This window comes from Aptenodytes forsteri, unplaced genomic scaffold (genome assembly GCF_000699145.1).
Source record: "Aptenodytes forsteri isolate BGI_AS27 unplaced genomic scaffold, ASM69914v1 Scaffold264, whole genome shotgun sequence".
Taxonomy (NCBI): Eukaryota; Metazoa; Chordata; class Aves; order Sphenisciformes; family Spheniscidae; genus Aptenodytes; species Aptenodytes forsteri.
The window spans coordinates 1,434,250-1,462,049 of NW_008795936.1; the positions used below are offsets into that span (position 1 = coordinate 1,434,250).

The 27,800-nt window shown below is 40.0% G+C and overlaps 1 protein-coding gene across 7 annotated transcripts in view; it reads left to right on the plus strand.

Annotated features, from left to right (window-relative positions):
• Positions 1-27,800, plus strand: part of LRRFIP1 (LRR binding FLII interacting protein 1) — a 108,825-nt gene that overhangs the window by 59,960 nt on the left and 21,065 nt on the right. For 4 of the 7 annotated variants that reach the window (XM_009285117.2, XM_009285115.2, XM_009285118.2 and 1 more), the window contains exons 3-13: positions 113-130; positions 4,429-4,476; positions 6,104-6,148; positions 6,680-6,730; positions 10,272-10,304; positions 11,371-11,418; positions 14,583-14,639; positions 19,204-19,284; positions 20,538-20,582; positions 21,556-21,621; positions 25,350-25,427. The exons of 1 other annotated variant lie outside the window; for it this stretch is intronic. In XM_009285117.2, coding sequence (XP_009283392.1) covers positions 113-130; positions 4,429-4,476; positions 6,104-6,148; positions 6,680-6,730; positions 10,272-10,304; positions 11,371-11,418; positions 14,583-14,639; positions 19,204-19,284; positions 20,538-20,582; positions 21,556-21,621; positions 25,350-25,427 — 570 coding nt within the window. The remainder of the gene's footprint in view (positions 1-112; positions 131-4,428; positions 4,477-6,103; positions 6,149-6,679; positions 6,731-10,271; positions 10,305-11,370; positions 11,419-14,582; positions 14,640-19,203; positions 19,285-20,537; positions 20,583-21,555; positions 21,622-25,349; positions 25,428-27,800) is intronic. 2 more of the 7 variants (XM_009285114.2, XM_009285116.2) reach the window with 2 other exon arrangements.

Below are 27,800 nucleotides of genomic sequence, written 5' to 3' on the forward strand. Positions count from 1 at the left end.
TAATTCCCCCCCCCCCCCCCCCTTTAGAATGAGTTATGGAACATTGTATTGCTATTTATTCATTCACGCTAGCTTTTGTTTCCTTGTTTCTTTCCTTTCCCTTTTTCCCTAGATCTATCAAGTTCAGAAGGTAGGGCTCGCTCTCTTTCATTCTTGTTTGCATGTGTTCCCACGTTATGAGTCTTGCTAGCATTTTAGAAAAACCTCTAAAGAATGGAAGATGCACAGCAGGCTTTGTATTTCCATGCAATTCCCCCCTTCCTTCCCATAGTCTTGTGGGGTGGATGATAAAGGGGAGTGGGGGAAGATGACTCGTGTAAAATGTGTCTGGTCAGGCACTTAATATATTTTTTTCTACAGACTGTTTGGCCAAGAATAAGCAATAAGCAGAACAGTAATTTGGCAAACCAGCCATCATAGGAGGGTATGGTGGCTCCATGTGTACCATAAAGACATTTGTGTGTTGAAGGCCAAGAGTATCGCTGAAAATACTTCAGGCTGGGCAAGCATTTAACAGGTGCCAGCAGGAAGAATGACTTTCAGATGACTTTGCAGAAAGTCACTGAAGTAAATCAGGGATGCTGTGTTTGAATTTATAATCTTTTGGTAAATAAACTGTATGGCCTTTCTTCCAATGTGACCTAAGCATTATAAATGCTTTTATATTGTTTAATCCTCTCACCTCAGTTTAAATTCATGATCTCTTCCCTCCTCCCAGTTTCCTTTTCGTAATTCCAAATGATGGCGATGATGATGATAATAATATAGCTCTAACTGAGGTCACTTGCTGTGTTACAATGGAGAGTTTTGGGGTTTGTGTTATGATGTTTGGCTGTTCTATACTTCCAGCATGTGAACTGTGTGGTACCTAGAAAGAGAAATAGCTCCAAAGAGATTTTGCAGGGAGGGAGAAAGCATATATTTCTTCAAGCCTGCCATTTTCTACCTTACTGAATATTTCTTTTTTTCCTGAGATATTTTTATTGCTTGCTGAATGATAAATGTCTCCTAAAACCACAGCCTGTTTGTTGTTCTGGCACTCCAGCTGCCGTAACTGCATGTTTCACTTGCTTGACCTAGCAGTGCGTGTGCTTCTTGGAAATGCTGTTCTCCTCTTTAAGTGCATATGTATATGAAGATAGCTACTCAAATCATGTGCTCTGGTATTTAATCCTGACCCCATCAATTTGGCAACAAATATATCTTACTCTTGTTTTTATTTGTGGAGTTGACTATGTACTGAGTGACTCAAATTAACATCTGCCCATGGATCAACAGGTTTGTTATCAATCTCCTTTATAGGAACTAATTTAATCTTCTGGTACAAACGCAGCCCCATGGAAGACAAGGAGGTTGTTTACTGTTGGTGTCCTGACATGGATGAGAAGATAAGTGGGTTAGCCTCACAACATCCCGTAGCGAGTTTGCCAGTCAGCAGTTTCACCGCCACTTAGTGAGCAAATCTGATCTGGAATTCTCTCTCAATGGTATTAACGTCATTAATTATTTAATTGTAATATCACTTTTCAGGGTAGAAGGGAACTTGAGGCTGGCAAAGGCTTCTAACTGAAAACCAAGTGAATGGATAAGCACCACTTCTTCCTTTAACCCATGCAGCCATTCAAACCAGGCCCCTCGGGGCAGAACAGAAGAGTCCGGGTAGAGAAAGAAATGGGAAGTGGCTGAGGGGCCAAAATACCTGAGACTTCAAATGCTGCCAGTTCATTCCAGTGTGAGATGTGCTGTTTAAAAGATTATAAATTAAAAATAGTCTCAAGGCAATCACGTTCATTAACATTTTTCTTTTGGGGATATTAAGCACGTAGCTATGTAATTTAAATGGTAGAGGAAAAGACTGTAAGTGGAACTTAACTTGTGATGTAACAAATCTTTTAAGGGGTATTTCCTTATCTCCCTTTTGCAGAACTGAATTCATAAGCTTATGTCAGAAAGTAAGGAGAACAGAGGGCAGGAAAAGGAAGCAGCAGACCTTACAAAAATTATTAGCATGTTTATGGATCCTTCCTATGTGTGAGAGAGGATTCTCCATTTTTATAGTTTTTTTTTTAAATTGATCTCTAGTTAGAAAACGTTATACGTCTCTTGGGGGGGGGGAGGGGGGGGAAGCCTCTAATAAGGCTTTACTTGACCTGATTTATTACAAAGCATATAATCTGTAGGTTCTGATCATGTACACAATCCTGACCAGCTGGAGTTCATATAATTTTCAGGGGTCATTTTCAGGATGTGATGTACATAAAACTTAATTTTATAACAGGCTGTTGTATGTGTTGTGCTTCTGCCTGGAAGTAACTAGTCTGAGCACTTGTGAGGAAGTGTGTAATGCTTGAAGAAACAATGGTTCATGTCCTGCACTCTAATTTTATGTAGTTTAAGGGAGAAATCTCACTTGTGTGCAATTTGGCTAGGCATTGTATAGGGGTATTAGAGGTATTTGAGCACACGCTGAGATGCTTTGCAGGGAAAGCAGAGCGGAATACTTCCCTGTTCTCATAGGGATGTGGTTAAAGAGCTTGTTGAACCGTTGCCTCTTTTCCTTGTTCCAGAGAGACTTATGCATACTATTTAAATCTGCAAAGCAGTGAATTTATTTCCTGTTTTCAAATTACTGGCCTAAAAACTTATTTTCTAATATTTTTCCTAATAAATGGGATTGCTGTGAGCTCCTGCCTTTTCCCAATTTGACCCCCAAACTGACAGCATTTAAAGGTCCTTGTACAGTTTGGGCTATCCAGGATGTGTAATTGAGCACCCCACTGCCTATTCTACTTCATAACAGACTTTCTTCTCTCCAGAGCTGTTAAGATGAAAATGAAGATGACCTTAACATGAAAATAATTTTGTTTTTTAATGAGGAGGAACTCTGAAGTGGGAATAAACTGATATGGTATCAAAGAACACACAGCTGTTCATTCTAGTTTATTAATAAATAGTGAATGAGGTTTTTAAGGGTGAAAGTAAAATTACATTAATACCATTGAGTGAGTGCTAAATATAGAGTATAATACAAAACAGGTTTCTGATTTTTTTTGATCATTACCTAAGGTTTTGGCTGTTGATACTCCTGCCTTCTCAAGCCTTTAGGAAAGCTGGCAAGTACAGGCTTGTTTTTTTCCACAAATACATGAACCTCAAAGCACATAATCTAAATTTTTCTAAAATACATATTATGCTTCCTTAAGCAGGATTTCCATTTGCTGATTACTGTGCTTTAGGCTGGTGATTTTTCTTCACACAGCAATGTTATGGTCACTATTATAAATGCAAACTTCCTGAGACTAGATTTGAAGCGCGTGCTTGGGGAGGAAGAAAAGTCCTGCTAAACTTGTGGATCTTTGAGCAATTTGCTGTCTGGTGGAAATGCAAGTTCATTGGGAAGTTCCCAATGTTGTGCAAAGAAATTACGAACTGAGAAACGGTTCAGAAGAGACAGTTAGGAAAGCGCAAGTACAGGCTTGTTTTTTTCCACAAATACATGAACCTCAAAGCACATAATCTAAATTTTTCTAAAATACATATTATGCTTCCTTAAGCAGGATTTCCATTTGCTGATTACTGTGCTTTAGGCTGGTGATTTTTCTTCACACAGGAATGTTATGGTCACTATTATAAATGCAAACTTCCTGAGACTAGATTTGAAGCGCGTGCTTGGGGAGGAAGAAAAGTCCTGCTAAACTTGTGGATCTTTGAGCAATTTGCTGTCTGGTGGAAATGCAAGTTCATTGGGAAGTTCCCAATGTTGTGCAAAGAAATTACGAACTGAGAAACGGTTCAGAAGAGACAGTCTACTGAGAAAATGCATGGCATTTGGTACTGAAACGCAGAGAGCTTTCCAGTCTTGCCTGCATTGGTGAAGCATGTCCCTTTTATCCTTGTTGGTGATACTACCACTGTCAAGACGGTTGTGTAGGCAAAAAGTTCTGAAAAGGAGCTCTGGGGAATTCTGAATACAGCAAATAAGAATGCACAGATACTCGTATTGTATTCAACTGTTCTTCCTGGTTTGACAAATCTATATGGTAAACATGATTTGACAGCATTTTTCATCCTGAAAGTGTTCTGTGTTCGGATCCTTTGTAATGAGACTTGACTTAAATAGGTCAGGAATTCAAGACTCATTACGCTCCTTGCTCCTGTCCCCACAGCACTGTTCTTTTGCACTGCTGAGAAAGAAGAAGCTGTCAAGTACCCTGGCCGTACCCCAAACACCCCTTTCCCCTTGCTGGGCAGCTATTCCTGGGCACGTGCTGCAGAGGGCTCTGGTGGCACTCGGCGCAGCTTTTCCCCGGCACGTTTGTGTGTGTGTGTAGCTGTGTGGCTCGGCCGAAACGTGGCAATGCATGTCTAAATGTTCTGTGTTTGCCTTTCTCATCTAAATTCTGTTTTTCTTCCCTTTTCTGTCTATAGAAATATTATGGTCTGGATACTAAATGGGGAGACATCGAGCAATGGATGGTAGGCCTTGATCAACGTAGCTAAACGACTTTTGCGTGTTGAAGTTTTGTATAGTTCATAGAGTTTGAAATCCCACAAAGTAGATATTTTCATGTATTGGAAACGTGAATTCCACTCTTATCACAAGGATTCTTGCAGTCCACATCAATACCTGAAATGTGGCTTATGATCAGCTTAAAATTGGCAAGGGTTTGGTTAGAGCCACCTGTGTCTCCACCCTGTCACTTCAAGATTAGCTTAGCATATAGACCCGTTAAAGCAACTTGTGATACAAGGAATATATGTACTCATTTTACTTCTTGTGGATTTTGTTACAATTTGAGTCTTCTCAAATCTGTCTTCAGTTAAATTTTGGCAAGTTTTATCCATGCTTCTTCAGTTACCTTTGTACTTACTAGTCCAGAGGCACTGTTTGGATGCATTACTACTGCTACTATGGCAATGCTTGCTTTTTCCAATAATGCAACATCCTGGATTTTACTGTTTGCTAAGCCAGTGAAGTTGATACCAGATATTGACTTGGCCATTAGCAACATCTGACTGTTTTAACACCCATAATATAAGACGAGGAAGTTGCTAAAGGGCTGGAAGACATTGGCTTCGAATGTCTTTCAAACATAAGTGATTTCATAAACTTACCAGTGATGCCAGATGTAAACTGTTGTTTGTGGCCTTGCCCTACAAGCTGAGTAGCGCACACTGAAAAAGGCAAAACCGAACAGCTGACTTCCAGTGTGGAAGATAATGTTTCAAACTCCCTGACTTCCTTGACCCTTGATAATTAGTCGGCATAAATGCTGGTTTGCTCTATGCCTTCTTGAAAGCCTGCTGCCATATGGACCAACCATCCGCCCAAGATGCTCCAATCTCATGGATAAGCCATTAAGTCTCTTCAAATCCTTGCTTGGTGAGCTTAGCTCCACCTTACTCGCAATTCCCTTGCTTAGAAATCAGTTCACCTGTGAGAACCATTAACTACGATGTTGAAACTTTTTTTCCTGTTTTCCATCACTGTTTCTAAATTCCATGTAAAATCAGTTTGTTAAAGTCAGTTTGTTGAAATGTAATACGTCCTACAGCATTTCCAGCATTAACACAGGCTTTGGCCTGCAAAAGACAGTGGTGCTGTGTGTCGCAGAGGCTGTAAGCAGAGCACAGATGCTTTTGGTCTGGAAGAAGGGGCCAGGCTGTGTCCCTCTGGGATACTCACTAGAGAGAGACCATTGCCCTGCCACATTATTTCAAATAGAAGATTTTTGAGATTTCTTTTGAAGGACTGCAAACTGGAAAGCTTAATTACAAAAGCACTGTAAGTATACTAATTCCCAGATGCAGAGAGATGCACTTGTAACACTTTTGTGAGATACAAATAAAGATGTCACTGTGTAGAGTTTTCTGTAAAAGTAATGACAGTGTGTAGCAGAATAAAACAGAGGGCAAGAAAGTTGGGGTCACAAATGAGGGGGAAAAGGGTTTTTCTGACTTGACAAGGTGTCACCTTCTGTTATTTGGTTTAGCCTTACTGACTCCTAAACACTGCTGGTTTCACTGTGTCTTTCTGAAAGCGCTCTGTTGGTATATCTGTACTTCAGCACTCGCTCTTTGTTTTTCTCTGCTGCCTTGATAGGAAGACAGTGAGCGTTATTCCCGTAGAGCCCGAAGAAATGCCTCGGTTAGTATCTACTTTTGCTTTGTCTTTATGGCTAGACATTTCAGATTAAGAAAACAGACATCTATAAGGAAGGCAGTTCCTTTTTAAAAGAAAAAACAAAACAATCTCCCACCACCCCAGGCAAGTGAAAACCCCAAAGCCACTTTCTGACTTCTCTGCCCTCTCCCCAGTCACTCCGTGGAGCTTTTGCAAATGTGCTAGAATAAAGGGGGGCAGGAGGTGGAAGGGGGGGAAATAACCTGCTTGGAGTGTTTAATGTTCGTTTATTCAGACTGTGGGCCAAGAGCATAGAGCAGGGAACACCCGAGCAAGCTTGTCATTCATCCTGTAGTAAAATGCTTGACAGTGTTTCTTGGGCAGGGTATAATTTCATTTACTTTCTGCTTATAGTTTTAATGCGATTCTTTTTTAAAGACATTTATTTTGTATGTCTCTTCTTCTGTTCCATATCAAAGCCATCAGCATTTACCTCACTGCCTGTTACTTGTGGTTTTTTCATTGTTTTCTTGTCTTTATACTTTCTTTTGATAGGCTTCGGATGAAGATGAGCGCATGTCAGTGGGTAGCCGTGGAAGCCTGAGGGTTGGTAAATTGTACAATTTAAGTGTGCATGTGTGTGTACTGATGTTGCTGTCTACTTCGTACCACCAGACTGGTTATAGTACTCTGATAATACCATCCTTCCAAGGTCTTGACATGTTCCATGTTCAAGTCATATAGGGTTTTTTTTCTGAGTACGTGTAGGTCAATAATTCTTTCAACCAGGGGAATTGTCAGATTCGTATGCACTGTGCAGGAACACTAGCAGAGCATGCGACTATAGACACCTTTCTGGTAAACGCTGTTCATTGTTACTCTTGCAAAACATTGGTTTATCAGCTATTTCTTGTATGCACCTTGTAAGCTCCTCTGTTTCATTACTGTTACTGAGAATTTGGGAAGAGGAAGTGCTAGCTTAGTCCATGATCGATGTTTATTATCTCAGGAAACCAAAAGCAAATTATTAGTGGGAATAAGCCTTAAGCACTTTGGAATTGCAGGTGAACGCTCTCCTCAAAACTGCTTTAGAGAGATTTGAAATTCATCTGCAGGCTTGAGTTTTGTGGAGAGAGGGATTAGTAGAGCACAGAGTGCTGTAGTGCACCAGTAGTCATTTGTAGGAAAAGTTCAAACAGCTTTTTCCTCAAAATATCCATATAGTATTTTTCCAGATAGTACACATGTGTACAAATCTGAACTCCGTTCTAGCATAGACTTAATCAGCTCTTGTAATTGTGAAGACAGTTTAAGCAGTTTGGTAGTTGTGAACGGCTAATGCTGTTGTCTCAGCACGTGTTGATAGTCTTTGGAAGATGATCAGAGCTCGCTGCTTTTGAGACCTATGGAGAAGCATTCAGCTAACCGCAAAACTGAAACAATCCATAACAGCACTATGGAGGAAGCTCTTGGCAGTCCTGAACTTAAACTAGTCACAGCTGATTCATGTTATGGAGTCATTTGTGCCCAAAACGGTTGTGTTTGAGAAAAATTCATTCTACTAATGTTGTTCCCAACTTATTGGTAGTACTAGTTATGTGGTTAAGCTGGATGATCAGTTGTATTTTTGTAGAACAAGCAAGACCTGTATCATTCATAGCAAGATCGTTATTTGTAATCCTTGGTTTCTCACTTCTTTGGAGACTTCCTGTCATAAAATTATTTTTTTTTCCTCCTTAAAAAACTTGCTAATAATCTAGGCTAGAACTACTTTTTTTCCTGGTAAAGTGTCCCCCAAAGAACAGGATTGAGTGATATACCTCATATACCTCTAGAAGAGTTCTGGAAGATGGGGGGGGGGATTACTACTGCAGAGCCTGCTCAATGATTCCTGATGGAGTTCACTGTAAGATAGCATAAGATGTACTTAAAATTAAGAGTTGCCTTGTTCCCTTTTTAGTGGAATCCTTATTACTACTTATGAAATGCTGTTAAAATCTTCAAGGTTGCAAACTTACTCAATTGTTTTTCCAAGCTAGAAGATGCCTTCAACTCCAAAGATTCAACGAAGAAAAGCTTATCTTCACAGCTGAACATGAAAACCGATATCTATTTTACTCAGAGTTAAATCTGGACACGTTTATGAAAGTGTTTTTTGGAGAGGAAAAATCTCTAGAACAGTTGAAATGTCAATTCTTTCTATTTAGAAGGTGATTATGATACAAATCGGTTGTTTCACCATGGCTATAATTGTGTGTCCCTTGATATGGCAAGATGCGAGTACACTGGCACTCTATTTATAGTGGGAGCCCTGTTCATCTGAAACACCTTTTGTTCATGGAAGTGCACTACTGATTCCTTTTGATGTGTTTTTGTAATACGATCCTGTGTTTTATTGTTATATATTTAAACAGCAGAAGCCTTGCATTCTGTTTCCCCACCATCCCTTGAGAAGAAGCTTTTCTGACCTTTTTTTTCCCGGAGCAGCCAGTCTCTGGGCTGCCAGCATGCCTCCAGGCTGGGATAACCACTGCTGATTCACAGCGGTCTCCAGCTGGTTCACGGGATGGCCCATAAATACCTAATACTTGGGCAAAGAATGTCCTTTTCTGACAGAAGGATCTAGTTGAAACTTTTCACCGTGGTGTTTCTAGTGATGTTGCACAGACTCCCCCCTGTCCTCGTAAAGTAGCATTTGGTGAATATTCTTATGCAAGCTGACACATGGGCATGCACAGCAAAAGAGTTTTGACAGAGCTTCCTTCCCTGATCCAAGTGTCCCTGGGATTGTAGAAGAAAGTAAATGTTCGCTAGTCTGAACTGAAATTTACCCTTATATATCTTTTAGTTGTTTTATTCACAATGAATTGATAGAACATACATTGATCACTTTCCTAGTGTGGGTTTACAGGAGATGCTTTTAATAGTTTGACCACATCTCTCTCTGGCTATTTGTGAAGGTTTGGTTCTTGCTGTGCATGTCTTCAAAACAAAAAAGTAAAAAAAACAAACCACAACCAACCTAAAAAATTACCTCTGAGGACTAGAGTTCAGTTTGGCTTCTCAGCTATTTTAGCGTGAAGAAAGCACCAAAAACTATTGCCTTGTGTCCATAAAGGGTTTATAAAAGTAGCTGGAGAATTCTGAATGTTCTTCTTTTTTTTGATATTTGAAGGCTCCTTCCGTAGTTGCAGGATGCTATTGTATATCAATTTTCTGAAAATTGATCTTGCATCTTTGGCACTTGGACTCATTGCACTGTGAGGGGCTGATGGTGTTACAGGTTGCTTTTTGAGGCTATGTTTCTTTTCTGTACAGGAAGTTTTCAATGAAATAAGCCAATATCAGAAATTTATTTCTACCTAAAGCTTTACCACCCTACTAATCTGTGTGGGTTTTTCTCTGGATTTTCTCCTGGAGTATTTTCTCAGTGGGTGTCTGAACTGCAGGCACCAGAGATCTGCTGAGCTAGCTTTTCAGGAGCTGGCCTGGATGCTTCTGGCAGAGCAACCATCAACATGGACTGCAAAACCACCCGAGATGTTGATTAGACCAGGCTAGCAAATTTAAGCTCCACAGCTGTGACTGTACTGTAAACAGTGGCGTAGTGTGTTGATATAATGCTAGCTTGATTATATCTCCACCTCCTGCAGGCAGACCTTCAGCTGCGATAAAGGGGCATCTTTAGCTTTTCTTGTTTTCAAGCCTCTCTTGTTTTAAGTTCTGCAAGCTTGATTCTTTATCACGCAGTTTTTCCTAGGGAAGCTCAGTAACACCATCCTGCGTTTGTTGAGACACTCGAGCCTCTCTTCAGTCTCTTTTCTACTGCGAGTGTCCTTGTTCTCCCACTTCTCAGCTGGCTATCTCTAATCTGAGACCATCCAGCATGAAATATTGTTGTGTTATTAATCACTCATGACAGAGTTTGTGCATTTTCCTTGTTTTGTTTGCTCCAAAATTCCTGACTTCTGGCTTTGTGCAAGAAGTCCCGCATTATCAAAGTTCTTTAGTTGGGTTTTACATCTCTGTGCCTGTGGTTGGTTGGTTGGTTTGTTTGGTTTGTTTTGGGGGATTCTTTTGATTGCCATAACTTGCTTTAGTGTTTCCCTTTGTATTCTGATTTTTCTTTCCTCTCATGCCTTTACAGTCTCATTTGGAATATGCCAGCACCTACCCAGTGGTGAGAATAGTCTGCAAGTTGCAGTGTGTGTTAAAAACTAATCATGAAGAAGAAACTAACATCAATTGTGGTAGCTGATCTGAGATAAGGGACAATCTAAAATGATCCTGAGGCAGTTCGTGGTCTGTGATGTAAAGATGCTACTTTCCTCGCCTACTACTCTGACGCAGTTCAGATGAAAAGTGCTGAATGATTAGAGAGATCTAAGCTAGGTCTAGTTCAGTAGTTACCGTAGGACAGAGCAGAATAGCTTTTATTTCCCCTAACAGACTTTCTCTATTACAGTCTGTCCATCATTTGACCAGGTACGTCTGGTTTTATTTCAGCATAAATCTGGAAACTCTCACAAACTCACTCTGAATATATCTAGCAAAGGTGACAGGACAAATACACTGCCTACCAAAGCTGCAGCTTGTGTATCGAGCTGTTACCTTTGCTTTGGGGGATAAAACCAAACTCTGTAGGTAATAATAAGATGAGAGCAGGTATTTGCATTGAACACATTGAGATAAAGCTGACTCTTGGAAGAACAGAAAGGGCACGGGAGGGAGAGTTAGTGCTGTCTTGTGGCAGCGCTGTGTTGAAATAGAGGTGTCTCAGTTTCTGCAGAAAGCAAACTGCGGAGAGCAGTTTTATAGACTCTCTAGCTTTTTCACTCTCCTTCGTGCCCTGCGCTATTTCAAATTAGAATTGCAATGTATCTATTTGTGAGTGACCTATATACAGAAATGGTTCAAACACATTTGGATTTTGCATGGACGTATTGACGTAGTAAGTATAGACAGCTGGTAGCTCTTTTAATTGACTTAACCCAGCAAGCGTGAATGATTTTCAACTGTGGCTACTAAATTTAACAGTGCTATCATCACTTTTAACAATATTCTTTAATAACTGGTCATTTGACTTTGAGATTTGATTTTTTTCATGTGTGCTTGCTGAGCCATGTTGTGTAGAGCTGGAGGAAAATTGGACTGATGCTTTTGCATGTTGATATGCATGCCTGGCTATGGACGGGTGCACATAAACTCATTGATCTTTTCATCCTGCATTCTTAATCTCACTGCAGGCTGGATTAGAGAATGAGAGGACCAAAAAGAAGAACTACTCCAAAGCAGTATGTATCTTGAGTAACTGTCTCAAAGAGGCTTTTGCATACAAAACCATTGTGAGAGGACAAGAGAATATGTGCAAGTATGATGGCTGCAAGAGCTCACCAGCCTAATGTCAAGGATACGGTGTAACTATCAGGACTTGTTGGGTCTACAAGAATACTGAGCATCACTTCATCTGCAAAATGTGGTATAATCCAAACGCTTACGTTGGTGTTGTACATAAAAAGCATCTTGAAAAACTCAAAACCTGACTTGAGCTTTAATATTACACAGAAATAGGTAATACTGATAGAATATGTATGTAGTAAAGGCTGCATCTTTTCATAAAGGTAGTTCTGCGTAGTATCAATGCCTTACTAGCACCTGTACAAATAGGGCACTACTTAGAGCACTGCAAAGCCAAACCTGGATTGAAGGTAAAGAATAATGTGCTTTCACACAGTCAGGATTTTAGCTGAATCTCATGGGGAGCAATTCCAGGGAGTGAAAGAGTATGCAAGGGCAGGCAGAGTGGTCCGTTGCTGTTGCGGAGGAAAGGCTACTCATCACAGAAAGAGGTTGCCAGGCTGGGTTGGGGTTCTTCAGTACATTGGAAATCGGTAGAGAACTTTCTGAGAAGTGGAAGTTGGATGTGGGATTGAGAAAGAAGCCTGAAGGAGCAGTATTAACCACAGTCTAAGGTAAAAGGTGTTACAAGTATAAATGGACATAATGGAAATGAGAGAGTTTTCTGCATCCGTTAAAAGCAAGAGGAAAACACAGAAAAGAATAGGGTCAATTGCATACATAGTTATGAAGGGAGAACATGTAAAATCTGAGTATTTCAGCCTCCCCAGTATGCAATTTTATTTGTTACGGTTTTAATGAACTTTATGATCGAATGCTTAGCGTGTTAACGTAGCGTAGAACAAAGGTCAGCAAGGTCTGATAAAACTGATCCTGCTCTTCAGGAGCTGTCTGGAGCATTTGCCTTCAAAAATACATGCTGGAGAAGTCTCTGGAGAGGATGGGTCATAGTGACAAGGGAAATGACCTGAGCTATGGGGCTTCAGTTTGAAATCTGAAAGGTACAGGGCAAATTAAATATCTTTAGAAGTGCCTCAAATATAAGGTGAAAAACAGTTAACCTGGATTTGTGGAAAATTAATCATGTCAATTCAACTTAATTTCCTTAAGCAGAGTAATTATTTCAGGGCATAAAGGAAAAGCATTAGATGTGACTATAACTTGACTATAAGGCTCTTGTCATGTAGAAACATGCCATTAAGTGAAACCTTGGGCAAGATCTGGTTCTTGTAAAAGAAATGCCCAGTTAGTTGAAAAATAACTCTGTTAGAAAATGAGACAGCTGGAAAGGATCTCATCTGGTCTATTCCCATCTAAGACAGCATCATCTGTTTTTAAAGGGAAAAACAGTTCTACAGGAGCTACAGCTTGCCTAGCTGTCTAAGTACAGGGAATGAAGGTGGTTTCATGCGAGGTTAGAATAAAAACACTGATGATGAATAGGAGACAACTTGTCAAAACTGAGTAATAGTAAAAAATAAGGAATGCCGCGTTTGGGAAAAATGAAATACACTATTGCCAAGTAAGGAATTTTGCATAGGAATGGTTCAGATAATGATCTGAGGTTACATTTGGTCAATATTACATTGCTGAAAAAAGGCAAACTTAATTCCTCAGTGTAGTAATGAAAGGGGCAGTGGAGGTAGTTGGTCTGCACAGTGCTGTTGAGGCTGCAGCTGTTGAGGCTTCAGTTGTTGAAGATTCATTTTAACCATTCTTCAGGAAAGTATTAGAGAAATTCAAGGAGCCTGGGAAAAAAAAAAGTAAAAACTGGAAAGAAGCCAAGCTGTGTGAGAAGGCTATAGCAATATTTCAAATCTGTTCTTCTTGAAAAAAGAAACTGGATGTTGGCCCTTCATCGTGGTGATAATATTGCATTTCAGTAGAGAATCTAAGCTTTTCCCAGAAGTTGCTTTACCAGCTTGGGTCTAAACTGGTTTCCAAGTTGATTTGTTTAATTTTTCATGGAAGCCACTGTATAGTATATGATAAATATTTTGCTTGGAAATTGATTCAGATTGGGTTTAGTGGATTTTCATTTTGGGAATGCATTAAAACTTGGACTTCAAAACTTAATTTGAATAGAAATTCTAATTAAATTGCCACTAAAAAAACCCACCCCAAACACACAGAGTGCTTCCTCATTTTCGATGTTAAACCAGGCCTCGTTGTGAAGTGATGCCAGAATAGTGAATTGCTTGAGAAATCTGAGCTCCTAATGGTATCAATTGAGGTGGCTTTTGGGTCTATCCTCTTTTCTTCAACATCATGTTTCCAGACTAAAAACTGCATCGTAGTGATTGCTTTATTTTATTCCTGGTTCTGCTGCCGTAGGGACTTGAAGCATCTCATCCTGCTTGTGAAATGCTCATTCTGAGCCTGTTTGTTTTTTCTCCTTTGAGAGAAAACATCTTAATGACAACAAGACAGGCTATTGAGCATGACGGAGGGCAGCTGAACTGACTGATACCTCTTAGTAGTCTTTGGCCTGCACACAAAATACTGGGATGTGGCACTTGGTCACTGTCTGAGTTTAATTTTGATGTAACTGGGGAAAGGTAAAAAGAAGAGCTTTCATACAGCATTGCATGTTTACTAAACTGAATTTCTCAAATATCAACCTAGAATTAATTCTTTTGCTACAATTTGCTGCTTTTTATGTGATTAGCTGCCAGAGGTATAAGCAACTAGAGTGATAAATTTCTTTTATTGTAGTCTCTCATCTCTAGTGTCCCCTTTTTGTCTGGTGTGCCCTTCACAGAGCGTTTGAAGAGACAGATGCTATAATGCAGTAATAATAGGGGAAGCAAAAGTGTTTCTTAACAAGAAAAAAAAGGAAAAAGGGGTCAAAAAAGGCAAGCAGGAGTATCCTTGACATTTTTGGCTGGTATACAGGTACTGACAGACACACAAATGTTCATGTCTTCATGTTTGAAATCATGACCTAATCCTGCACTTCTCCTGCAACTGGTGTATCTTTGAAAAGTTCTGTCTCTGCCTTTGTTTTTCATAAGTGATGACTTTTCTAAAAATTCCCTTTTGGGTCTGCATCAATTTTTTTTCTCTCCTTTTTTTTCTTTTTCCTTTCCTTCCGTAACAGACCAATGGTTATGAGGAAGACATGTATGGATCATCCCAGAGTAGAAAATCTAGCAGGGTTAGTAGATGATTTATATTGCTCTAAAATCTATTGCTCTATTTAATGGGATTAAAGCTAATTAGCAAATTCTTTTCTGTGGTAAAGCAGGTTTTTCTTGTCTTGCACATTGTGGGTTTTGCAGTTTGTCAGACGCGGAGGTGCAGCAATAAGCTGTCCAAAAAAAAATTAGGCCATGAGTGGGAAGGGAAGTCTCTGAATTTGTTGTAAGTAGAACTTGGAAGCCAGAATTGCTTAACTTGTAAACAAAATTGGGTAAAAGTTAAATCGTGACAAGAAATAGTTTGGCAGCACCTGGCATGGAGGATTTCCATGTGCTGGACAACGGAACGATTGTTTTCCAACCTATGCAATGTGTTCACGTCATGCTCTAACACTGAAACTCCCAAGCTTCACCTAGAATTTAGTCTGTGTCTTGAGATTTGCATATGTAAAACAGACTTTGGATTTTGAATTTTCCCCAAACGTATGTTGTTTATTTTAAGTTTGCTTAACTAAATGCTTTTTTTTTCCTTTATAAACTGTATCCTAGGGTTTCTGGAAACTCCCACAGAGGTGACCAGCCAATGCAAGTGTTACTACTTAGCTACTTACCATTGATGTACCTTTATTTCTAGAAATATTCTTGTCAAAAAAAGCTTAATTATTAACTCCATTGTGTGTATGTGGGTCACAGTGTTCCCTTCTGTTCCAGCACAAGTGTTTTGTGTCAATTATAAGAATTAATTGTCCTGCTTTGTTAAATATTGGGGGTTTTGCAAATTATTTAAAGGTATTGTCTCAAGCAGAGCCTCTTTTGTGCGGCAGGAGGGGAACTGTTTGGGGTTTTTTTCCTTGCCTTTATTTTAACAAAGGCAAACAAAAGCTCAGAGCCTGTTGATCCTATTTAAAGGTATTGTCTCAAGCAGAGCCTCTTTGTGCGGCAGGGAGGGGAACTGTTTGGGGTTTTTTTCCTTGCCTTTATTTTAACAAAGGCAGACAAAAGCTCAGAGCCTGTTGCACTTTATGCTATCAAGACTGCTAAAGAAATTTAGTGGTATGCAGACTAAAGCTCTATGTTTAGGGGAAAAATAAACTACTTTTAAGACTCCATTTAGCTAAGTGTTTGACCAATACATGCTAAACATGAGATAGACTTTAGTGAGTTACTTTGTAAGCATGAAGTTAAGCAGGCGCTTGTATAAATAGTGAAACGGGGCCTTATATTTCATGTCCATTTTTAATTGTTGCTTCCATATGTTTTTATGCATTTAGCTTGTATATGTGGATAAGAGAAAATGAAATACTGTCGCTTAAACTGTTAAGAAAACATTATGTCCTGTTGTTGGCACTCTTGCTGAACTGCTTGACAAGTTCAAGAAACTTTATTATGTAGTACTTCTGACAAATGATGTTCTTATTCTTTAATGACATAATCCAGAGCTCCAAGTACTGCAGGAAGAGCAAAATATCTGTAAGAAAGTCATCCAGGGAAAAGAAGTAGTTTGGCTTCCATTTAAATAATTTAAAATCCTCTTGGTATTAGGGTTTGTAGCATGGAGGTTTAATGTATGTAGAGCATAATTATGGCAACATCATTAGTTCCTTGCTGTTTTCATTACTAAGTGTCATTCAGATTAATCATTATTTAGAAGGGGGATGAGAGTTTGGGGGTGACTTGGAATAGCTGAAACTCCAAAACCAGTTGATGCCAGTCCAGCTGGCATTCACCTTTAGGAATATTCTCTGCAAAAACCCCAAACCTAACTGTAAAGATTGCGACGACGAAAAAGAGAGAAGAGGCAGAGTTCTTCAGGTCAGGGAGGGAGGAAGTGATGAGTCTGCTGATAAAATAGTTTTTTCCAAAATAGGTGTCCAATTTTAAGTCACAAAATGGAGTGATGTCTGCATGGAGATCAGCCTTTATACACTGTACTTGCAATATCACGGGTTGATTCCTTAAAAATTAACAATGCCATGTGCCTAGTCCATGTGCAGATTACAAACTCCCTAGGTGGGAATGAAAGTAAGCTCTGGAAATAGGCTCTGCTTGAGACAATACCTTTAAATAATATGCAAAAACCCCAATATTTAACAAAGCAGGAGAATGAATTCCTATAATTGACACAAAACACTTGTGCTGGAACAGAAGGGAACACTGTGACCCACATACACACAATGGAGTTAATAATTAAGCTCAGTTCAGTTTATTCAGATTTCTTTTCAGTGAAATTCTTATTTTACAGGCATTCAGGAAGAATGAGGCAGAAAGGGATCTAAATTTTTGCAGCTGGACAATGATTTATCCTCAGTATATACCTGTGGGTGTTGTGTCTTATCCACAGATCCGTTTGCCTGCAGTGACAGAAGTCCAGTGTCAAGAACAAACAAGTTTCTTTAATTTGCTGCAGATCTCCCTCATTTGTAAATGGAGTTAACACCTACATAATTTATAGCGATGATTCAAGGATTAGTTAGGGCTTGTAAGAAAGCTGAGTAATTGCTGACTACTAAAAGCAGAGTATTTTGGTTGTCTAGACCCCTGAAAGAAACGATTGGAGAAGCAGGATGTTAGAGAACAGCTGTAAAAGGAGAGCTCTGGAGTATAGCGAAGAAGGTAGAGGTGTGGAGCTCTTTCAGAAAAAACATTCCCACCAGCGTGCACGTGCCCATGGGAACACAAGGAATCTAAACAGTGCCTAGGAGGCTTTGAAAAAACCTTTGCAACTCATGTATTGTTGCAGGGCTAGTTACAGGAGACTGAGCGAGCACAGAAGTCATTTCATGAGGGTGGGGATGCAGGGAGGTAGCGTTTCCTCCCTCGCCCCTGCATGCTGGCTGCGGTGGCCTGTGCTCACTCGTAAGCGTGCCTTCCTGGTGTGGCTTTATACCCTGCCCGCTTGGCTTGGGGCTGCATCTCTCCCTGGCATGGCAGAGTAACTATTTTATCACATTTTAGATGTGCTTTTAGACTGCCATTTTTCTGAAAATAAGGAAAATACAGTCTTCCTAGTATGCCTGTATTTTTCTTGATTCCTTTGGCTCTGTGAGATGCATAATGTCTTATATATGGATTTCCAATCTGCATTGAAAACAGACCTTGATTTGCAAATTTAAATATCCCTCCATGTTAAAACCAGCTGTTCATAACAACTTAAGTTGTTCATAATATATTGTTACAGCTGAACAACTTAAGTTGTTCATAATATATTGTTGCATGCTCCTAAAGCTTTTGGGAAGCCAAGATACTGAGTTTCACTCAGTATTATAAATATCGTACTGCTGTCAGCCTTCCTGCACCCTGGCAAGCCCTATGTGCCAGCTTTGTGTTGAAGTGTATGTGCAGCGGAAATTCTCACAGATAATACACAACAGCAGAAGAACTGAGCTGGCATCCTACACTCCAATACAGCTGCTGGGGGGAGTGAATGGGGATGTTGTATAGCACACCAGATAAATAAGGTAGTATTTTGGAGGGTAAGGGTGACTTTAAGTCCACTGGAGTTGTCCGTCAGTCACTATTGGTACTTTTGGTATTTAACGCGGAGTTGAATTAAGATCTTCCCATTCTTGGGGAGGCCAAATAGGTGGACCAAAAGTGCAAGGCTGGCTAGATGCTAGGTAGGAAGTTGCATAAAAGAAGGTGTTTAATCTAGACAGTCTCACTTCTTACAGAAAAGTTTTCTTTGCATTCGGTCTTGCCATGTCTGACACTGGGCTGCTCACTTTTCCTGATGGGCACACCCAGCAGTTTTTGGTCGCTGGCTTTGCTCTCTGTCTCCCAGCAGAGTTGTCCTGACACCTTCTCCTGCATCTCTTGTGGGTTTAACTTACAGGGCATAAACTCCTCAAGAATTCGGAAGGAAGCTGACTTACTCTGACCAATATGTTTTTCCAGTGCTTGATGGGCAGTGGCAATCCACTCTGTCTGCAGCGGTGGGACTGCACATGCAAAGAAATAAATCCTGTGAAGCAGGAGCCTGGTTTTTTAGGTATGAAGCTGTGATGCAGCCATTTATTCTGAGTTTGAGCCTGGAAGCTAATATTTCCAGCATCTTGTAAAACAGATGATGTCTGTTCTGTTTTACAGAAGCTGGAAGTATGTTGGTAAATATAGCTTCACTTAACTAGAGCTGGGATGAAACTTAGGTACATGAACTGCATACATGCTTTCGGAAATGTGCTCCATCTTCTTCCAAGTCCTGTACATGTCCTTGCAGTATACTGTCATAGCAATGAGAAGGGAGGAGAGAATGTGGGGGTTTGAAGCCTTTTCAGTGGACGATAAACCAGATGGGTATTTTGTGCATGAGATGCTGTAGGGATAGAGGAAAGGCCTTTTGTTTATTTAAAAAATTTCTACCTTACAAATGGAAAGGGCACATAATTTTCACACATCCTCATATCTTTAATGCAGTTTCCTTAATGTAGTGATCTCTTCTTTTTGCATCTGTGACCACTTTGACTCCTTGCTATTTGTAATCACCTAATTTACTTTTTGCTTCCCATTTAAAGGAATTTAGAAAGTCCTCCATGTTATGAAGCAGAGTTATCAAGAGGGTTTTCTTGTTTGTTATTAATGCAGGCTTCGTACTACTCTGATCTGGGTCTTCACAACAGCGGCTATGCTTCCACATCTCAACCTTCTTCCCAAAATGGAAACTGGGTCTGTTACCCTCTGGCTTTACCTTGCCTGGACTTGTTCTGACTGCATTTGGATAATACAACCTCTTGTACTTAGGAATGAGTTTGGACCAATTGTCAAGAGTCTCTGTAGCTCTTTTTACTAAAAACTTAAAAAACCAAAACAGACCTTTTAAGATTGGAGTGAGTAATGGAAAGCTGTTTTAAAATGAGCACAATTAGTTTTCCTTTGCTGCTCCTCCCTTTCCTACAGTTATTTTGTTTGCTTTTGACCTCTGGAAAAATAAGGGAAATCTTAATTAACTGAAGTTCTCTATTCTATTTGAGGCAACTCTCTGCTGACTGTGTCAGTCTAGCAAGCTTAAGACAATCCAGTCTGCATAAAATGAAATTACAAGCAAGTAATTCACAGACTGCTAAAAGAAAATCGCTGAAGCTTCAAAATCACCCGGGAGGTTGGATTGTCCTCTGCGTGTGGACAGAGCTCAGCCAGTCCGGCGCTAGCAAAGCAGTGCTTGAGCAGTGGTCCACAGCCTGTCCTGCCCGATGGGCAGCAGCACGAGGACGTTGCCTGGTGCCTTGTGGTGGCTGGCGATGGGGGCACTGCAGATGAGCAGGGTGACTTGCAGCAGCACATTGTCTGCAAGCTGTGGGCTGGGGACCACTGCTGGAGTATCTCTTGCACCTAATTATGCCAGATACAGTATGTGCTCTCTGAACTTAATTGGTGCATCTTGTGAATGGTGGTTACTAACAGCGAAGCCATTTTTTTTATGGTGCTCTGACTTAAGTACTCATAATCTTGTCCTGAATTATTTGGATTTTCTCTGCATTTTTGTTTAAAATACACAAAAGATGATCTTACAGCTGTGTGAAACACTTAAAATGTATATCTTAAAACACTTCTGTCTTTGTATGTAGCTCTTTTTCTGGCTTTGGTTGAAGTGAGGAGAAACACCCTTTCTGGCTGCTATACACAAATGTGTGTGAGACAATAACAACTTAACAACCTAAAATTAAATTACGCTGTTTTGCTTTTGCATACTGTCATGTCCTCCCTTCCTGTAGGAAATGCATGTGTCTGCTTGGTATTCTTAGTTTTGGGAGTTGAGATCTAATGTTTTTATGGCGCAGATGACTAATATTCTCTATACTGGGTTTCCTTCTGTTGTAGTTTAATAATCTTAATCTCTTATCAGGATGGTTAATTCTGCTGTAGGCGCCTTTTTTTGTTTCATTTTCTATGCAAAAAAGTTTTGTGCTTGTCTTCCTCAGCCCTCCTTGCTGTACAGTGATGCCCTGCCGGCCAGAAGTTACAGGGTTTGTTGTACTAATGCTCTAAACACAAATACCGAAGCCACTCACCTTCAGCCACACATATGTTGTCTCTTACCTCTGTAGTTCCTGTTGGGTCCATTTATTTCACACTCTGGTGTTTGATCCATCTGAATGCACGTGTGCAATGCTGTTTGTGCAGACCGGGATTTGCTGATCCTTCCTTTTATTCCCATTGGAACTGCACAACCACTGCTCCTGGGGTTGTGATGCTGCCACAGGCTTCTCTCTGGATGGAGGTGGTTGTCATCATTTTGGTGTATTAGCTACAACGTGCAGGAGCAGGCCAGAGAGAGGCAACATCAATTCTTTCTGGTTGCATAACAGCTAACAAAACTCTGTTTAAAAAATTTTTGTAGCCAATTTCCACTCTTCTTGTTTAACCTTTTAAAATCAGCTTCTCTCGGATTTTATTCTAAATGCTTAAAGGTAGTTTCCTGTGTTTCCTGAGCCAGACATTTATATGCTAAACTGGAGCCAGAGTCTTAGAATATGCATCTTCCGCCTTTTTTATTAATTTGGTAAACTGGCTAGTAAGTGAAATTCATCAGGTGTAAGTGTGGGGTTCCCCCCCCCATATTTTGCCAGCACCAGAAATGAAAGTTAAATAGATTTGAACACCTTAAGAATTGATGTAGCCGTTTTGTTGGAAAGCAACATGAACTGTTGAATTGATGACTGGGAGGACGGTTAGAAATGCATGACCGTGTGATGGACTGGGGGGTGGATGTCAGATTTTGCACGTGCCTTGTAGCGTTTCCCAGCTCACTGACTTCAGGTTGTGTTAGATCTTCACTTGCATGTTGCTTGTGGTTGTGTACAGGAGATGTCCCTGTCCTTGCACATACTACTCATTCCCCTACGTCTTTTGTGCTGCACCTTGTGAATTTGTAATGCTCCAGACTGAATCAGAAACTAGGTCTGCCAGTCCTGTTCTGACCCTGTCTTTTAATTGTAGGCGTCTGTGTATGACGACAGCGTTTGCAGTGGGAGTCGTCGGTATAGTGCCTCTAGTTCTCGTGCTGTAAGATGTTTTCTGCATTTCCCTGTTGTCTTGTCTCTGTCCTCCAGTAACCCATGTGTACCAGAACACAGCCTTTTCTGGGCTGAGGAACGTTTAAGATGGACTGTGTGAGATTCATAGCCTGCTGCTGTAGGCAAAAGCACGAGCACTGTTTCCGTGAGCTTCTGTGAAATAATAAGTAGTGATTTATCTGCTGTTGTAATGCCTGGCCTCGTGCAGAGCTGCTCTGGCTAGCATCGACAGAGCCCAGCGCTAGGCACTCGCCTCCCCTGCAGCGAGAGGAATTCAGCTCTGCTTTGTACTTGGTTGCAGATAAAACACCTTGGAAAGACAGCACATAAAGTCCCTTCCCTCCTTAGACTTAATTGTTCTTTTGAAAACTGAGAATAAACCAGTTTTTTTTAAATAAACAAATAAAATCACTTCCCCATTAGCACTTACCTGCTAGCATGAAGTAGAGGATTGTTGTGAACGTATGGCTTGCTTGGTTTTGTTTGTTGGATTTATATTCTGTAGTGATGTCTCAGGCAACTTGTGACAACGTTTTCGAAATACGTGCTTCTGTGAGTGGAGGGCTCTGTCATTTATGGGGAGAGACAATATGAGGAATGACAATATAAATTGTTTCCTTTCAAAAAAGAGAGGCTGCAGGACTCGATTTACAGATTGGAAGGCAGAAAATGCCTTCACCTCTTCTGAGATGGGGCCTCTGTGTCATGTTGGGTGTTTGGGCCGGGCAGTACATCTGCTGCTGCTGTTGTATCTGCCTGGAAAAAATAAACCAGTCTTTTCTGATTTTTAAATTCTGCTCTGTGGACGCAGTGCTTATTCTGCCTCTGAACTCCTTCACTGATTATCAAGAAAAAACAACCAATGAAACAAAAATGACCCCCAACAAACAAAAAAACACTACCCAAGACCTGAACAGAAAAAAGCCTCAAGACAAAGCATCAACATTAAATTAATGTTAAAAGTTACAATTTTATTAGCTTGGAGAAGGAAACAAACTTTCAAGAATGCTTACTAAACACTTGTTAGTCTTTAAAGGGCTATGCCATCCTCTTCCAATCACACTGATTCACTAATTGGGCTGTGCATCTTGCTGCTACTGACGTTAAGCTTCAGATTACTTTTTGTTTCACATTTGTGCCTTATTTTCATTTGGCTGCCTTGGAAAATTCATTGATACTTATCCATTTGAACTGTAATTCAGTGAATTTGCCACTGAGGCTGCGCTGAGCTGGTTGTAGCCCTTTGTTTGTACTGGATGTCATTCTTTCTTTGAGATAAGTCTCTCAAAGGTCCAGGTGATACAATTGTACTCTTGGGAGAAACAATTTACAGTGGGCTCCGAGCCCAAACACTGTTTACAAGTCTTTCAGCCACTGTTAATGGCTTGAGCAGGGAACACTGAATAAAATGCTGGTGCTTGTTCCCCTTCCTCCACCCCATCCCACCCTGTGCCACAGGTATTTGGAAGCCTGTGTATAACCCAGCCTTCCCAGTTTCTGTTGCACGGTCGCCTGCAGTAATGAGAGTGTTGAAATATGAGGTTTTTGCCTCAAAGGGAATGGCCTTGTCACAGTTACAGTTATCTGTGGTTATTTTAATGTGTCTGAACCTCATAGCACTTTTAACATGTAGAAGGTGTGCCATTTGGGTAGCTGTCCCCAAAGACAGTTTTTGGATGATCAATGTCTGAATCATAGCACTTTTAACATGTAGAAGGTGTGCCATTTGGGTAGCTGTCCCCAAAGACAGTTTTTGGATGATCAGAGGACAGGTGAATGCAGGGGATGAGCCTGAAACTGGCTGTGCTTGGTCTCAGCTAAACAAGTGGCACTTGCTTCCATTTTCTGCCCTGCAATACATAGGGAGCAACTATGGAATAAATAGGTCCTGTAAGACATTAATATGGGATTCATCAGTAGTTAATACTACTTCCTTGTCATGTGTTTCAAGTTTATTCTACATCCTTGTTATGTTAAACATAAAGTGCCAGTGATGGCGCAAGGCTTCTGTGCTAGAACTACTTAATAAGAAAACAAAATCTAAATATTTACTAGAGTGCTTTCTGGTTTTAATTTAGGAATTGAAGTGGCTGTGATTGTGCATAGTTTACAAGTATTTTCAACACAGTTCTAAATCTTGTGTATTCTCATCTCTGAAATGAAGCTCAGTAGTTCAGGTGTGTGAAGCCAGTGTTGCTTCATGTTAAGACGTCTGAGGACACAGCTTGGTCACATTCTGCGCTGCTTCAGGGGCTTGCTAAGGGCTGTGTACCTTGGAACGTAATTCTTTGTGGTTAGTAACTAAGCTTATGGTTGTACTGTAGCTGGGGTTATTTCCAGCTTACCCTCTTATCATTTAATTAGTACTGTAAGCTTAATTTTCATTTAATACTGTGACGCTTTGTTAGCGTGATTAATGATGCTGAAACAGTCCTCCAATAGCTTGGTGAAGACTTGGCTGCTTCTGTAGCTGAGGGGTCCAGGGGATTCCTGTAGTGGCCAGGTAACCTAACAGAAGAAGCCTTAAAAGAAAAAGACAGAGTACGTGCATCTCAAAAGTAGGATAATTCTTTATATTTCGGTAGTTTTGTATCTGAGAAACAGTCTTAAGCGCCTATAAAATAAACTCATAAAGGTTATTAGCAGCATAGTCTGAGCTGCTGAGAAGAGCAGTTGCTTGTGCTTGTTCCTGTCCCTGAACTGCCTCTGCCCTTGTGTCGGTACAAGCTTTTGCACGTGAAATTATGACGGACTGACATGCCTCTTTACAAAGGCTATGTTCACAATTGCCTTGAGGTGGTAGCAAGAGGAAAAGTATCCTGTCTGGTAAACCCAAAAACTTCTTTAATTCATCTCTGTTCTGAATGTATCAAAACCTCCCTTATATGTATGCTTATGTATGTTTCTATAAAGTTCATCTAAATACTAGATTGAGTGTGAAGCTGCTACTCTGAAATCTGAAAATAGAGGGAATAATTCTAAAATACATTTTCAGAATAAGTTTTAGTTCTGTTTTCCTGACGCTTTAAACTTTCATTTCCCTTCTCTACTTCCACTGCATTATAACCTCTGGAAATTAAACAGCGTAGACACATTCTTTGTCCTTGTCAGCAACAAGTCAGCCCTGTCTGTTCTGCATCGCTGCTTAGATGTTTGCTTTTAAGAAGGACTAACATACTTTCTTTGGCAGGAGATGAGGACTGCAGGTGCTGGAAAAGCAGGAGAGAGACTCAGTTTCTGAGATGGTCTCAGTTTTTACTTTAATCACCACGTAGATGGATGTTTCTTGCTTTGGCCTGTGGAGCGTGGATTCTTTTTATATGTGCACGATGTTGGAAACATGGGAAGAAGGCTCCCTAGAGAACCTTGGAGCTCTTGAAGAGTAGTATGATTGAGCCTTTTGTATAGAGACTGAGTTGTTTACTTGTGACTGGTATCTTAAGATTATATAAAAAAATCATTAGTATTCTGTTATTCTAAGAATTGGATCAAAACTGTACCTGGTCCGTCAACTGGAATTACTGCTTGCCTTAATTTTTAAATGAACAGTTGGGGTGTCTGTTCTCTGACTTTCACTGCTATTCCTTTGTTCAGCTGCATGTAACCATTTTTGTAACTAACCTCGGATGTAATGCTCTAAGTCCTCTCTCGCTTCCCTTCCCAATTCTAATGCTTTTCTCTTTTCTCTGCTTGCTATTCTTGGTTTACCTGCGGCAGCCTTCTGAGTACAGCTGCTACCTTGGTTCAGGATCTCGGGCATCCTCAAGAGCCAGCTCTGCTCGGGCCAGTCCGGTGGTGAGCTCCTCTATTTTTCTTTGTCCCTAAACTGTTTAATTTTTCTGTTCTTCAAGGTCTTTTTTGTACAAAGAGGTCACTGTACCTCGTGAGACAGTTTCTTATGGTATTAATTGGACCTTCTGGGCAATGCTTAAGACAAAGAAGGGATGAACCAGATGAGAAATTACAAAACCAAAGTGATTTCTATGCAGATGCACGTGTTTTACAATAGAAGTATACTTTGGACTCACCTGATGATGCTAAATTTTTTGTAGGTTGGGCATAATGCACATTGGCAAGGGTATTGTGAAAAAGACTGGGTTGTTGATGCTAGTGCCGCATCTCCTTTGGTTATTAAAATCAGGAGACCCTAAAATCTTACTGCAGCATTCAAGTAGTTTAGTTTCTCTCTATTCAGCAGTATTTTGGTGTTGTGTTGCTGTAAGGCTGCAGGGCTATCCAGAGATTGGATTTGAACATATTTGTTGGACTGTAGATTACCAGGCACTGCAGAGTCTTTAGCATGGTGAAGTGCTAGAAGGATTACACGTACCCAGCGTGTCTAGCCATCATGAATTCCTGACTAGTCATGGCTGAGCAAGGCTCAAATGCTAAAGGCCTGTCCAACCCCTGTGACTGTAGTTGACCAAGACAAGACTTTTTCCCCTGCTTTTTGCAGATATAAAGTAATTGTCTTCTATTTTTTCAGTGGCGTATTGCTGCTTTCTCTTTGTGATTGTTCCATCTAGTTGTTTATAACTCTGAATATCTTTCCTGATTAATTTCAGAGCAATGCCTGATAGCGTGGTGACAGTAGCAGAGTGGAGTAGCATGTCTTTTAGAGGAAATGTGTGGCTTACAGTAAACTAGTCTGTAACAAAATTAATCTTCCATGGAGAGTGAGTTTTGAAGTGTTGCACTGATTTTTTGTAAAGTGGCTTTGCTTCATGGAAGCATTCCTCCTAGTGAAGTTTTAATGCGCTAGTTTTCCTGGGACCTGTCACATATTACCTACCACATCCCCAAGATACAAAGTGATGAGGAGGGTGATACTGTAAATTAACACACACAACGTGTTTCTCTAGTCATAACATCCTATTGCCTTTGTTGCTTTGCTGAGTAGCTGAAACTTAAATGCTGTAAATGTTGCCTTAAGGATTAATTAAAAAGGAGTATTTGGATAGTCAAGCTACCACAGCATGCGACACGGTAAGCTGTAACATGAACTATTTGGAGTGTTCCTCTTCAGTAAACACACATAGTCTGCAGTAAGGAATTGCTTTGTATCTGATGTCCCCCATCATGCTGGTTCCCCCTTCTAATGTAGCCTGTGATTTGAAAACCTGTGTGCTATGGGTGTTTCCTCCCACAGTTAGAAATGTGCAGTAGGTGTGCATCCCGGTGGTGAAAGGTGCCTGAACTCTCCACGCAAGGTTACTTCTTGTCCTCAGGCAGGGAATAGGCGAGCCTTTTGATCATCAAGCGAGCCCTCTCCTTCTAAGTGAGAAAGAGCTGCATAAACTGGCTGGAGCAAAAGAAAATGGAACTGATAGAATAGAGCTATGTGCTCTGAAGTATTGGTGTTTCTTAAAGACAAGGGTACATCCACTTTTTAAATTTTTTTTTTTTTTTTTTTTTTTTTTTTTTTTTTTTTTTTTTTTTTTTTTTTTTTTTTTTTTTTTTTTTTTTTTTTTTTTTTTTTTTTTTTTTTTTTTTTTTTTTTTTTTTTTTTTTTTTTTTTTTTTTTTTTTTTTTTTTTTTTTTTTTTTTTTTTTTTTTTTTTTTTTTTTTTTTTTTTTTTTTTTTTTTTTTTTTTTTTTTTTTTTTTTTTTTTTTTTTTTTTTTTTTAAAAAAGGATTTTCATCAGATAATGTTTGGCAGCCGGTGAGCTATAAATAAATCAGTATTTTAGTTAGTCGCTGAATCTGAGTCCCTGAGCTATGAGTTCTTGCAGTATATATCTTACATTAGTAATACTTCTTAAATGGCTTTGCAAACTGAATTTCAATTATCCCCAAAGCAAAAAATAATCAGAATAACCAGGGATTCCATTAAAGTTCTTTAAGTGTAAGAAATGGGCACCCATACATTGATGTTGGTTTCCATTATGTGTTTTCTGTATGCAGCCTGAGTCGTTTGTGCAAGTTGCTTATGGTCATCACAAAATGCAGCTTGCCCCTCCTGGGAAGCATAGGGGATTTTTTGTCTTTCAATTCTCTCCTTACACTTCGCACTGTTTATCTGCAAGTGGCTGGAGATGGTTAGCTGTGTCAGCACCGACACTGGAGAGGTGCCAAGCCGAATCTGCTCTGCAAGGAGACAACAGGCACTTTATTTATTTATTTTTTAAAAATTAGTGGTTTATTGCAGGATGTGAAGAGCTTCCGTTAT